Here is a 14,782-nt window from a genome sequence, read left to right as displayed (position 1 = left end):
TTCTCCTCAGTCATGGATTCCGGCTTCACCCCGGTCAATGGTTCGTGAAGATCTTTTTGGTACAGATAATCTTCGATCTGCATCTTTTAGAAACTGAAATCGGCTCCATCAAACTTCTCGATTCCAAGTTTCGAACTATCCATCTTCTGTGATCGTGTTGAAACTCCTTAGCTCTGATACCACTTGTTAGGATCTAATTCATGAAAACACACTAGATTAATGAAGAACACAAGAACTTTCAAGAGAAAGAGATGAGAGATCTAGAGAGAGAAAGAGGAAACTCAATATTTCGTGATAACACCCCGTGAGTAAACTTCCACGGCGGTGAGGTATATTTATATTAATAAATCATAGTATTTTTGGTTACGGAGAATAAATAGGAAAACCTAAAATATAGAATAAATAGGAAAGCCTAAAATAGAGAATAAATAGGAAAACCTAAAATTAATCAGGCTCCACTACCTAACATTTTTTTGGCATATATGTTTGTCCTATTTTTAAATTTCATAAAATGTATATTAAATATTTATATTCGCTATTTTATTTATTTTGATCTATATTTAATTATACTTCAAAAGAGTTACAAAATATGATTTTCATAATATATAAAATACAAGTATTTAATATTACAAAATATTAACATATAAGTAAACCAAAGCAAAAAGAGAACAGTTTTGACTAAAAAATTTACAAAATCTTCAATTATGATATCAATATTTTCATTTATTGGATTTTATTTTTTAATTACTTTGAATAAAACGTGAAATAAAAAATAGATAAACTAAAGTGGGATTAAAAAATAATAAATAAAATAACAAAAACATGATTCATAAAATTATACTATTTTTTTTTCAATTGTTATTTTTTATTTTGGCAAATAAATTAAATATCTTCTATCACAGGTTCATATATATATATATATATATATATATATATATATATATATATATAATATTTTCCTCATCATGAGTACATCAAATGTGAATTAAAATACATTAATATTTGTCTCAAAAGAGTTGTCTTACAATACACATTTATATAGATATTTATTAAGAAAAACAATAAATTATCATAAGTTTGCACATTTAAAATTTGAGAGCCATGAGGGGTTATAAAGATTACGAAGAAAAAAATTTAGAGCCTAAGATTCAGATTTTGTGGTCAAGAATTGATCTCTTGAACATGACTAACTAAAAAGCAAGAAAAAATCAATATACATAATTCATAAGATTTTCCTCTATCATGAGTACATCAAATATGAATTAGAATACAATAACACTTGCTTAAAAAGGGATTGTCTTACAATACACAATTATTTAGATATCATTGAGAAACACAATAAATTATTATGAGTTTACACATTTAAAATTTGAGAGTTATGAGGAGTTAGAGATTATAGAAGTATAAGTTATGAAGATAAAGCGATACATATTTCTTAGTTTAAGAAGGGAAAATTAATGAGATTAATTTTAGGGAATGCTAAATTCAAAGTTCCAATTATGTTTGTAAGATTAATATCTCCCTTATCAATTTAATAGGAGAAAATGAAAAGGTAAGAAACTTAAAATGTTATTAATAACAAATTACAATAAAAAAAAGTTCTCTAATCGAAATTAATTTTATTAGTCACAAATTTACATATATTCTTATACGGTTTCAGTACTAACTTAAATATTACAAACTTTATATGTTTAATTAAAACAACAACAATGTAGTGTATTCTTACAAAGTGATACCGAGTGTGCTCAATTAGAATATATCATTAAAAATATTCAATACTGAAAAAATATTTATTCATTTATTTTGTGATTGATTACTAATATAATAGACCATATCATATATTTTTAGGGACAAAAATATTCAGTAGATATTATAAAAAGTGTACCATAGATAATATACCTTTAATTGAATCATGGAAAAATCTAAAGTATATATATATACTAGATGGGGAAGGCCCGTGGCAAGCACGGGCCCAATAATCAAAATATCAGAATCATTGATGATAGTTGTCACAGAAGATAAGAGAATGTGATATGTTATATAGTATTAGAGATGTTCAAAATATATGTACAACTGATATTGGACATCAAGATGATCCATAGTAACTAAGGTAATAAAATCAAAATATTTTTTTGACATATGAGATCAACATGTGAATGCTGCTGTTCATTTTCTCTTGCTAATCCTCTTCATCATTCCCAAAACCATAGCATAGGGAGTTGTTAGGGGTTCCTGAGAAAATTGTTAGTGTTAGTAAATTTAGAAAGTTGAGTTGTTAATGACAAAAGTGAAACCATTCAAAAAGTATATATGACAAAAATGTGGAATATAATATTACCAGCGAAGCTAAATTACGAAGACTTCACAAAAAGTTAACTGATTCATTTCTTGGACAAAAAGTTAACTGATTCATTTCATTCTCCCTATTGACCAAATTTGAATCGACTGAGAATCCAAAAACTTCATTAAGCAAAAGTCACAAAATCAAGTGAGGAAGTTCCTGTAATTAGAGAAATCAAGGTATGTTAAAAAGTGAAAATACAATATTTAAATTCATATCAGTTGGATGTTGTTATTGTCCTGTATTTAAATAGGCAATAACACATGAGATAATTGGCAGAATTTGAGAAAAACTCATTGTACAAACAGAGGATTGCTTCAGATCCTCAGTATTTAGGGGTGAGAAATTCATATTTTCCAGTGAAGTAAGCAGGTTCAGTGAAAGTATACCAAGATGCTCATGTAAGTTATAATGTAAAGTTCGCAGAAATTAAACTGGAAAATGGTACAATTTTTCAACACAATAAATGATGGGAAGATATATGTTATGCTATTGCAGAAGATCATCACTTGATTTACATTGTTGGGTGGTCTGTTTTTCATAAGATTAAACTATAATTATTCAGAATTCTGAAGGCATATCAAAAACAAAGATGCAAACAGAGGCATGGTATACCTGATTTTTGGAAAAAATGCAGCAGTTGGCTAACTTAAAAGTGCAACAAAGTTTAGCCAAATACATAGGCAAACCATTAGCTCAAATATAGCCAAAAGTGTAGCAAGATTTTGCTCGACACATAGCAACAATAGACAGAAATTTGATCAGAAGTGTAACAAATAGTTTAGTCTAAAATTCAGCAGCAATACGATACAAAATCAGCAACCCATGGTCTAAAATACATCAGAAAAATGGAGCAGAGAAAGATTAAAATGCAACAATGATTCAACCTCATTAAGTTTCAAATACTTGTAAATGTTTTGAACTGTTAATCATTGTGATTTATGGTTTGATTTTTAATAATAAATGTGATAATCAGATGTAGACTGACCTTTTACAGTTTTTTTGTTGGTGTAGGTGGTTCAAATTTCAGAGTTGCATTTGAAGAACCAGCTGCAGTAGTTGTTTCTGTCACCTCCATCTCACTTATCTCCAAAGGTCTTACCTTTTTGGAATTCCTGTCAATAGTGGTTGTTGGAGTATGTTGCTTTTCCATGTAGGAAATAATGGAGTAAGTTGCTTGTGTGTTGTTTGAGGTACCCCAAGATGACTTCCTTAGCTGAATTTGATATAGTTTGTTGGACAACATCTCATGGAAATGATTAATATGCAAGGATTGCTTCTGTAAATGTAAAGAGTGAGAAGAAACTCTTTGTGATAATAGATGTGTTGGCTGGAATAAGAGATCACCTTAGCACAGGTTATGTCAAATATGTCTTCCGCTGTCATGGAGAGTAGTTTTTCTCTCAATTCCGCAGAGATAAATGCTGTGACTGTAGCAGTACCGTCAGTAAGATCAGTTTGAAAGATACACCTGAAATCATGATAAGTTAAAAATATGAGTGTTTGTTACTTTTCCTTTTTCTGACTATTTGAGATTTGATTTAATGTGTTTTTTTCTTTTATTATTATAGGGACAATTTATGATTCTTTCTTAATACATATCGATAATGTTTGTTGTTATGTGTGTGATCTATTAATTTTAGAGGTTGAAGGACAGCCTTCTACCAAAAATCGTTTTCGATTTTGGCACTTACATAGTTAAAGTATAACTTAATGCTTCTGTATATGTATAGGTATTATATTATTTTTTCAAACATATAATTGTACTAAATGAAGATATCTTAAAGTAAAACTATTTACAACTACTAAGCAACTAATGTAAAGTCAATTTGGTATAAACTTGTCACTATTTTCCGTTATAAATGATACACATCAGTGAACATTGCCATATATACGGGTTATCAATAGCACATAATATGTATTCTTAAGTAGATATATCAATTGAACAAAGACGAACGAGAAGGAGAAATACCGAGGAAGTAATGTTGTTTTCCGATTGCATTTTGGACAATGAAAATCCTTTCTATCTTTTCTGTGCTTCTTTTGTTTGCATCCTGAGCATTCAAGTACACAAAACTCTTGCAATTCATCTGATATGACCATTTCTGCTTCAACATAGAAGAGTCCCATCTGATGGGAAATATCATATACATAATACATGTTGAGTTACTGATGAATAAATAAAATTTGTTTTATTATTTAATAAATATGTAAACTCTTAAATTATCAGCTTGAAGTATGACTTACAGAAGTTGGTGATGAAATTTGAATTCTTGCAGCAGCTATGTCTGAAGCTGGGCGCAGTGCACTATCTCACAGCGCCCAATGCTGCTGAAATTTGGCATCAGCCTGAATTAATGGTTCAATATATATTGCACAGGAGAGTACACACATGGGGATCTAAAAAGGCTAAAGTTTCAGATTTGATATATATGAACGGCTCATTTAGGAAATTGCTTGAATAACTTATCATTCAATATTCACAGTGATCAACCAACATATTACAACACAACTTCACCCAAAACGGGGGGAGGGGCAAAGTTACCACGATTGAGCTGAAGTGTGCATATACGAAATAGCTGTTAAGCTACGATTTTTATGGAAATTGGCTATTGAAACCACAGGTACATGGTAAGTCTCCAACTTATTTATTTTATTCCCTACTTGACTGCACACAACTAAAGATGATTAAACGTTTCAACTTCAAGATAGAGGCGTTGCCGCTCAAGAAGTTGATAATGCAGAGGACATATCAGCATGCCCTCCCATCATCCTCTCTGCCTTTTCTCCCCGTTCACCTGTTCCAGCGTACCATAGAATCATTACAAGGGACAAGTTCAAACCTCTATGAAGGATATGAAATTTAAATGATTAATCAACCTACGGAGACTATCTAACTTATAAATACAAATGGAGTATCATTAAGCAAAACATTCTACTTACCAGTGCGAACTCTTATAACATCGGAGATGGGAGTCACTGCCAAAGTTTTTTAAAAAAAAACAGCATCAACAATTCAGTACATTTTGTAATATTTTCATAAAGAAAATAATGTCTAGCACATCAAGGTTCCGAGAATATTCAATTGGAATATGAAAAACTAATGATATCCCAATAGATGGCCCAACTTTAACAACCACTTTGAAACTTCAGGGTCTCTTTCACTCGTTTAAGATTTTCTTTGCAAGGAAAAACATGTGATGCTTAAACTTTAGCAAGATTAAAACTATGTAATGTGATTGCACCAATATTACCCAAGAGATCCCTTGCAAAATAGAGGCTTGGCCAAAAGTAAAGGATCCCTCCCAAATACATACATGTGAACTAATTACCACTGTAAACTGTGTTTTATGCTCTTCAATAAATTTCTTCTGAATACATACCTGTATCTTTTTTAGTTTTAATACTAAAGAAAAAAATATGTCCATTAACAAACCACTTGCTAATACAATATGGCCATTAACTTGAGCACACAATAAGATCTTGTAGCATCAGACAACCTGTGTGATGATCCACTCCAGGCTTGGCTCGACATTTTGGTAGAATAAATGAAATTAAGATCAAAGAGAAACATACTCACAAAATAAAAGGCCTTGAGAGGAAAACATAGAAGAGTGTGTGTGTGTCGATAAATCATAAATGTATGTATCTTCATAAGCTAGAAACTGGAATCATGTTTTCTCACAAGACGTTTAAATATTTAAGAACATAAGCATCAAAGCAAAGGAGAGCTCAACAAATTTGGGCTTCAATTAAACTATTGTGAACAATGTCACTGATGGATTTCCTTGTCTGATAAAATAAAAGGTAAAAAGATCAGAAGTTTGAAATTCCTACAGCTTTTTATCTTATTTTAAAATTTTGGGATAGTATCTCTATTTGTTTCTTCTCGTATACATATATGGATTGTCATTGCAAGCACGTATTAAAAGGCTTGCTGGCATTGGTTTTCCCACTTCATGTGCAACACACTTAGATTATTCAGGCAAATATTTGCTTGGAAACAACACAGTAAATTAAAGATTAATAGATTATGATTTATGTGTTACACCTTACCCTGTACAGAAGATATGTCATGAATCATCATATGAAAATATACAGCATACTCATTGAGGAAACATTAACTGAATGGTTTCAAGCTTGGTTAGAGATATTACATCAAACACTCCAAGATCATGAAGAGAAAAACTTACAGAATATCTTTCCATAACCTATTTCACCAGTTCTTGCCTCTTCAATTATCTTGGCAAGGACTCCTTCAACCTAATAAGACATCATTACAGGTTATATCAGAACTAACATCGAAAAAGCACAATCATATCGCAAGGAGCACCACTTAGATAAAACTTCTATATACATAGGATAAATAAATGACACTTTAACCATATACTTCTATAATCATATACTTCTAACACATGATTTTAAATGATAGCTCACAGAAAGCTTGGTCAAGGCCTATTAAATTCAAAACCTGGTCTTTGCTGACAACAATTTCCATTTTAACTTTTGTAACAAACGTGTCTTCAGAGAATTCAGAGCCTGGAAGCAGCAGATAACTTTAAAACCCAGGAAAGAATCTCTTTTTAATCGAGAAATATTCAAGACAATGTAAATAAACACTTAAAATTGATGAATATTTCCATACCAGCTTGCCTCTCAATCAAGCCACCTTGGGCGCCAAAACCACGAACATCCGAAACAGTGACACCACGAATACCTATTTTCAGTAGTGCCTTCATAATTCAGAAAACATGAGTAAATAATGGAGCCTTTTAGCTTCAAACATTAAATGTTTTGAAATATCTACAGAAAATGGCTCCCTTCAATCTAGTTGTGAAATGGAGTTCAATAGTCATCACAGAATCTGGGCTTCACTTCACCATATTGTTATATGTTGTAGTGTTTCAGGAGGAATATTTTTTTTTCTTTTGTATGAATGTGTGTGGATGACGCCTGGGGAGTTTTACCTCATTTCACTCCAACCTCTAAATTCAATATATCGAACCCCTTAGTGTGCCTTCCGTGCTAGATATTATTAGGACATCCTGATCTAAAGTCTGTTTACCCTCAAACTTTTTTCAACTTATCCATGACAATACTTGTTAGTATCAAAAAATAAGAAATTGTTTCTGAAAGCTTAATAGAAACTCAATACTACGACAAATTGACTTATATCTGTGGCTGAATAATTTTTCTAACTTTTCATCCATTTTGATGAAGTTTGTCATTTTTTATAAGACACTTGCAGAAGTTGAGCTATTCAAATAAGAGTTTTTGTGAATTGTTCTGTATGAACTAAATATCAAAGTTTAAATGCCAGCTTTTGATGTGATGTACAGGAGTTGAGGCGAAGAGCCTTTTCCGAGGTAAACAATATTAAAATGTAACCAAAAGTGTCATGCACAAATGTAGCCTCTATAGAGAAACAATCTGTATGCAATCTAATGAATGAGTAATGAATAAATTAAAAAAAACCAAAAAAATTGTAGGGGTGGAGAACTTTATGATCCATGAGAAAGATGAAATTATATTGCAAGAGCATATGCATATCCTATATGGTCTTTTGTTTTTATCTTGCTTCGAATGTTATTTCAAATGAAATGTAACTATCATTCGAGGGAATAGTAAGACAATAAAAAAGATTTTCCCATTCAATGTCATTTGGCAATGATGATGATGAATCATGAAAGTAACTTCATGGTTGAACAGTATGTCAGGCTTTGTTGTTAAGACATAGTGCGAGTTCATTACTTTATCCTCTCCTCGGGTTCAGTGCAAAATGTACTGAGGTTGTTGATACAAAAAAATTTTAAACAATAAATCAATTTTTAATGTATAAAAAAAACTCTAAAATGAAGTTACTGCTACTTTTAAATTGTTCACATAAATATATTTTGTCAACAGCAATGTCATACCAAGTAAATAATATAATGAAAACACACATGGCCAGTACAATCACAAAATCGATGAATTAGAGTAATCCCACTTTCACCAGCCAATAATTTATCATAATAAGCATCAACATCATTCCAAAACACAGAAAGAAGACCCATCCCGGTTATAACAACACGCTTTTCGGGGTCTTTTTCCCTTGTTGGGGCTGAAACTGTAGTGGATGAAGCTGAGATAAAAGGGGTTCTTTTGGGTCTCAATGGCTTTACATTGGTGAATTGGGGTATGGTTTTGAGAAATGGGTCGACCGGAGATGGCCGGAGAGATGAAGATTGGATAGCTTGCATGGTTACCGGCGGAGAAGGAAAGATGTCGGTGGAGTTTCGGTGACAACAATGTGGATGCATGGGAAAGGCTTAAAACTACTGACAAATGTTCTATGAAATCACAATATATATATATATATATATATATATCTCCCTTATTTAGAAGAGGGAGTATAAAATTGTCTGATTTTCATCACATTAACGCTTTTAAGTGTAAAAATTGAAATTTAGGAACTCAAACAAAGAAATAGCAAACCCAGATGTTAAAATTCTCTGATCTTTATCATATTAATAGTTTTAAGTGCAAAATTTGAAAATTTGAGAACCAAAGAAGAAAAAAAACGAAACCCAGATGAGAAAAATCTCTAGCACATTTACAGAATTAAAAGCAAAAACTGAAAAAATGGAGAGAAAAAGAGTAATGGGTAACCTCTAGGTTGTTGTTGTTCATATGAAGATGAAGAAGAAAGAGAACCATGAATTACAGCTGAAGAAGTGAAAGCCAAAGCGATTTTCTCAAATCTCAAACAACAAATCTTCATCCCAAATATATAAACACAACTACTTGTCGCCCTACCAATATTTGTTGAAGTATTCAAATTTCAAGAGCAGAAACAAAACACATCAAAATAGTCTCATGGCTACAAGAATCAAATCTGATGCTGCATGCAAGAACAAAACAATAATTTGATGAAATTTAAGCTCAAAAAGATTGTTACCGCAGTTGTATTCTACAGCTCTTCTTCTCTGTAATTTCTGACCACTATGCGATAAAACCTGTAATTTGTATTATCTGGACAACAACATTGAAGAGAAATTTGAGAAAAAATGGAGATTAATGGAGAGGAATTGTGGAGGAGAAATCAATGTAGAAGCAAATGTGGAGGAGAAGTAAACAGGGAAAGAAGTAAAGTAGATAGAAAATAAATGTACAGATGTAAAAAGTACAGCCAAACTACAAATCTCCTAATTTAATGGTAAAATTACATAATTATCCCTGTTAAATAAAATAAAATATATATTATATATTTAAAGTACAATTTGAGTAGCTTTGGGAACAACTTTTTAAAACAATATTTTTTGTCCTTAAAGCTGTGTTAGTCATATTTAAAGTACCATTTAAATATATATTTAAAGTACAATTTGAGTAGCTTTGGGAACATCTTTTTAAAGTTGTGTTAGTCCTTTCAACTCCCTCTTCTAAATAAGGGAGATATATATATATATATATATATATATATATATATATATATATATATATATATATATATATATATATATATATATGGAATAATCATTTTTTTCATCTTCAACAACAACAACAATGAATAAAATAATCATTTTTTTGTTCAAAATGAAGAAATAAAATAAAAGAGAACAAAATAATATTAGTTGAAATCAAAATAGTAAATCAATTAAACTTTTATACTACTACAACTCTCTATGCATGAATCTCCAAGATAATTAAGTTTCTTTCTTCATTTTGTTGAACTTGTACCAAATAATCTGATGAATCTTTCAAGAATATACCAATGATCTTCATCAAAGTGAAGATCATATCGTGACATCATCTTTTCTATATCTTCTTTTTTGATTACTTAACTACATGATTGATGAAGAAAATGATGAAGAAAATAAAATTAAAAAATTATACTACTAAGAAGATAGAATGAAAAAATGGAAATGAACATGCAACATCTCCATAGATGATTGGTATTTATAGATAAAATAAGTCATAAAAATGGTTAAAAGGAAATCGAAAAGACATTCTATTTAAGTAGAGTATCAATAGATGGGTTTTTTGTAACTCATTTCATATGATTACAATATTAAATATGATTGAATTTTATAATTAATAAAAAAATATTTTATGAAAAGAATAAAAAAAAGACAAAAAGAAAGAAGAAACAAATGGAAAAATTTAATAATAAAAATAAGATTTATTCATTTATTTTGTTATTGATTACTAATATGATAGACCACATCATATATTTTAAGGGACAACAATATCCAATAGATATAAAAAGAAATGTGTCATAGGTAGTATACTTTTAATTCAATCATGGCAAAATTTAAAATATTAATTAGCTATAAATTGACATATATATAAATAATAAAAAAAATGTGCATTTTTTCATCTTCAACGACAACAACAATGAATAGAATATTCATTTTTTTGTTCAAATCAAAGAAATAAAATAAAAGAGAATAGAATAATATTAATTGGGATCAAAATAATACAACAATGAAATTTCAAAATGTTTAGAAATCATTCAAACTTTTATAATACTGACTCTATCTTCCGGAATCTCCAAGATAATTATGCTTCTTTCTTCATTTTGTTGAACTTATACCAAATAATGTGATGAATCTTTGAAGAATATATCTATGATCTTCATCAAAGTGAAGGTCATATTGTGACATCATCTTTTTTATGTCTTCTTTTTATTATATACATGATTGATGAATAAAAAGACGAAGAAAATAAAATTAAAAACCTATACTACTAAAAAGAAAGAATGAAAAAATGAAAATGAACATTCAACATCTCTATAGATGATAGGTATTTATAGATTGGATAAGCCATAAAATAAGTTAGAAGGAAATTGAAAAGACATGCAATTTAAGTGAGAATATCAATAGATGGAGGTTTTTTTGTAACTCATTATATATAATTACAATAATAAATATACTTGAATTTTTTTAATTAATAAACAAATTATTTCATAAAAAGAAAGAAGAAAAAATGTCAAAAAAGAGAGAAAAAAGAAAAAAAAGGAATGGAGGCCATAGAGAGGTGCCACATCACCTTGTCTATGGTCCTTATATATATATATATATATATATATATATATATTGATATATTGATTGTGTTTTGCTATATTAGGATGAATAGTGATGTCTTTTTAATGACTATTATTTATTATTATTTTATGAGAAAATACGTCATATTCCTTTTAAATTTGACGTCAAAATTTATATTAGTACTTTGATTATATGAATATTTAAATACCTATTTAACAATTTTAAAATAATTAAATATCATCTTAAGAGCTGATGTGAAATATAAAAAAATAAAAAAATTAAATGATTATATCATACACATAACATTTCTTTATTGACCAATATATAACTAATAATTTTTAACTTTTTATAAGTTAAATTTAAAAAAAATTGTGAAATTTCTTGTTTAAAAGTAAATGAAATTTGTGGGTTCAATTTTTAAAATTTTTTCTTTGTTCTTTTTAATTTGTCGTCTTCTTCAAATGTTTTCTTCCCCATTAAAACACTTCTTATACCTTTCTAGTCATTTTCCCTTCAAGTTCATCTCTTACCTCACTAATCATTCATCAATCCACAAAGTCCAACACCTAATTCAATATTATTGAATGTAAATTTCTTCAATTTTTAGTGACCCATTTTAAATTTTATATGCAAAAATGTGGTTCTATCAACTTTCTTATACAATCTTCATTTTTCATTTGAGTTGTTAAGAAAAAAATACTTTCAGAAAATATCATTCTCAGATGACAATTTGTAGGAGAGGTGGAGAGGTTTCGAAAAAGAAAAAGTACTTATCCTCTTTTTTTTTTTTTAAAAATAATGAATGTTGAAGAAGAAAACAACAATTGAAAGTCGAAAATGATCGGGGAAAAAAGAAAAAGTCAATGAAGGCTAAAAATGATGAAAATCAAAAAAAGGAGAAAGAGAAGAAGAGCGGGGGGGGGGGGGGGGGGGAGTAGAAGAGAAGGGGTGAAAGAAGGTGGGACAATTGTGATATTAAAATGCATTTCAAATTAATTGATTAGTGTAATGAATTTAACAAAAAAAATATGACGAAGGGTAAATAAGAAAAAAATAATTAAAAATTAATGACGTGGTGCTGTTATGACTGTGACGTGGCGCTTATGTGGATATAATGTGGCAAGTGAGAGTGGTATTGTCACGACCCAAAACGAGCCGCGAGTGGCACCCACACTTAACCTCCTATGTGAGCGAACCAACCAATCTAAACCCCAACATTTCAATCATAATAAACAGAAAATAATGCGGAAGACTTAAAACTCATTAACGAAATCAATTAATAACTTCTAAAATTTATCAATTACTATCCCCAAAATCTGGAAGTCATGACAACAAGAACATTCTATCCTCAAATTACTAAGTCTAAAAGTGTCTACGAAGCTAAAATAAAAAAACAGATGGTCCATGTCCGAACTTCAAGGACATCAAGAAATGAATGAGAGAGAATCCAGTCCGAGCTAGGAACAATAGCTCACCCTGAAATCTGAGGTGATGAAGACTGGCTAGAGTTGCGGTTGAGTTGAAGACGACGGTACGTTTGCTGCACTCCACAAATAACGAAAACATACAAGTAGGGGTCAGTACAAAACACAAGTACTGAGTAGGTATCATCGGTCAACTCATAATAGAGAGCAATATATATCAAATAATAATATAAAATCAACCATAACACTTAACAGGTGACAACAACAATTACCATAACCATTGGGCACAACCCAAGCACATCTATGAGGACTCAAGCCTCCACACCATACTCATTTGGGAAATGATATACCGTGGTTTCACGGTATAATTAATACTTCTTCCTTAAGTTTAGTGTGTCCAAAAGACTTTTTGTGTTAATTTTGATATAAGTTTCTCTTTGTTTTGCAGTCCAGAGCTGAAAGCGGAGATTTTGAGCAAAAAAATGCAGAAGAGACCACCTACGGAGCTTATGACGGTCCGTCGTGCCTGTGACAGTCCGTAGGTGGAAGCGTAGAGAAGCTGCTGAAGGTAGATGGGGAAGTCTGACCAAGTGTGGGATTACGAAGCTTGTGACGGTCCGTCATGGCTATGACGGTCCGTCCTGCAGGTTCGTCGTGAAGAACAGAGAAGTGATCCCAGTACCCAGATTCCAAGAGTTAAAAGTATTTTGAAACGAAAACCCTCGACGGACCATTGTGCCTATGACGGTCCGTCACACTTGCCGTCGAGGGGAATGAAGAAAGCAGCAGAAGAAATTGCACCAAGTATGGGACGACGGATTCCACGACGGTCCGTTGCGACCACGACGGTCCGTCGCGTGGTCCGTCGACCCAGCCGTGTTTTGGCAGATTTCCAGTAATTAGAATCCTTGTGTAATTAGGTTTTTATTTTTTTATAAATAGTTCGAAAAACCTCATTTTTGAGGTTATACTCTGGGAGATTAGACATCATATTATTAGACTTTGCGTATTAGTGTTTGATTTTTGGAGATTCTTACAAGTGATTTTTGGTGATTAATCAAGCAAATTTTTGGACTTTATTCTTTCTCATTGAAGTAAGTACATGAATTCTTGTTTAACATATTTGCATATTGTGTTTATGGCTATGAGAAACTAAACTCCATAACTAGGGTTGTGGGAACCATAGGCAAATAATGAGATAAACCCTAGCTAAAATAACAATTCTATAATAGTGTCTTGCATTTATTAATAATTCTTTCGCTTAGAAGTCTTTTTAACGGATGATCAACGTTAGAACTCGCCTTAATGCTACTTGCCGGGCCAAGGAGGTAGATAATAGGAAAAGAGTTATTAACATAGATTTAGCGTATACTATCTAATTGGCTAGTATTGATTGGTACGAGGTAACAACTTAGTCAAATATTGAATACGATGCTTAATATGAGGTAAAGATAAGGGTTAGGAAAGCAACACACGTAGCCGGACCAAGGTGCGGAGTGAGATTTTCTAGATGCCGGACCAAGGATTTAGAAATACATAACTTATCACTTTGCATGCAAGATACTAGGAAAGAATTGTTATAGTTAGAATTATCAAGTTATGAACCTGTGGGTAACACGTAAACCCTAGTTACTTTGATTAATTTATTAAAACCCAACATTAAAAGTTGTTAAGTGTCTCTTTCAAGTTCGTTAGTTATTTTTACTCATTAGGAAATACAAACCCCCCTTTTTATGCTTTTACTTTCTATGGAAGTCATCAATCGAACAATAGTAATAACAAGTTGAAGTTAAGTCTAGACTATTTTCCTCGTGGGAACGATCCCAACCTCACTAGTTGGGTTATTTACTTGACGCGACCGCTTTACTTCTCATTTGAGAAGTAAGTTTGAGCGTATCAAATTTTGGCGCCGCTGCTGGGGAAATTAGCTTTTAGATTAACTTGAACTTATTATTAAAGTTTTGTTGATATTTTCTTGATTTTGCTTTGTTTTA

The 14,782-nt window shown here is 30.9% G+C and overlaps 1 protein-coding gene across 2 annotated transcripts; it reads right to left on the bottom strand.

The window, feature by feature from the left end:
- Window positions 1-2,441: 2,441 nt before the first annotated feature.
- Window positions 2,442-7,095, bottom strand: LOC101251214 (nitrogen regulatory protein P-II homolog). Of its 2 annotated transcripts, XM_010320090.4 has the most exons (8): window positions 6,987-7,095; window positions 6,813-6,880; window positions 6,535-6,604; window positions 5,285-5,320; window positions 4,314-5,139; window positions 3,689-3,812; window positions 3,330-3,620; window positions 2,442-2,500 (listed from the first exon to the last, which is right to left on the bottom strand). In XM_010320090.4, exons 1-5 carry the CDS (start codon window positions 7,078-7,080, stop codon window positions 5,066-5,068), a joined length of 342 nt encoding a protein of 113 aa, XP_010318392.3. In that variant the 5' UTR covers window positions 7,081-7,095; the 3' UTR covers window positions 2,442-2,500; window positions 3,330-3,620; window positions 3,689-3,812; window positions 4,314-5,065. The 2 variants fall into 2 exon arrangements, with proteins under 2 accessions (XP_010318392.3, XP_025884694.2); XM_026028909.2 differs by lacking the exons at window positions 5,285-5,320; window positions 6,535-6,604; window positions 6,813-6,880; window positions 6,987-7,095 and having other exon boundaries at window positions 4,314-4,556.
- Between the last annotated feature and the right edge of the window lie 7,687 nt (window positions 7,096-14,782).

Source organism: Solanum lycopersicum, chromosome 1 (genome assembly GCF_036512215.1).
Source record: "Solanum lycopersicum chromosome 1, SLM_r2.1".
Lineage (NCBI taxonomy): Eukaryota > Viridiplantae > Streptophyta > Magnoliopsida > Solanales > Solanaceae > Solanum > Solanum lycopersicum.
The sequence above is the reverse complement of the archived record's forward strand: the minus strand, read 5'-3'. Positions and strand labels throughout refer to the sequence as shown.

Excerpts from the sequence above, each read along its gene's own strand:
- LOC101251214 (XM_026028909.2), bottom strand. The coding sequence starts at position 4,501 with ATGTATTATGTATATGATATTTCCCATCAGATGGGACTCTTCTATGTT. Across the intron at positions 3,813-4,313 it reads AAAACAACATTACTTCCTCG|GTGTATCTTTCAAACTGATC; the intron begins GTATTTCTCCTT and ends TCATGATTTCAG. Across the intron at positions 3,621-3,688 it reads TTGACATAACCTGTGCTAAG|AAGCAATCCTTGCATATTAA; the intron begins GTGATCTCTTAT and ends TTACATTTACAG.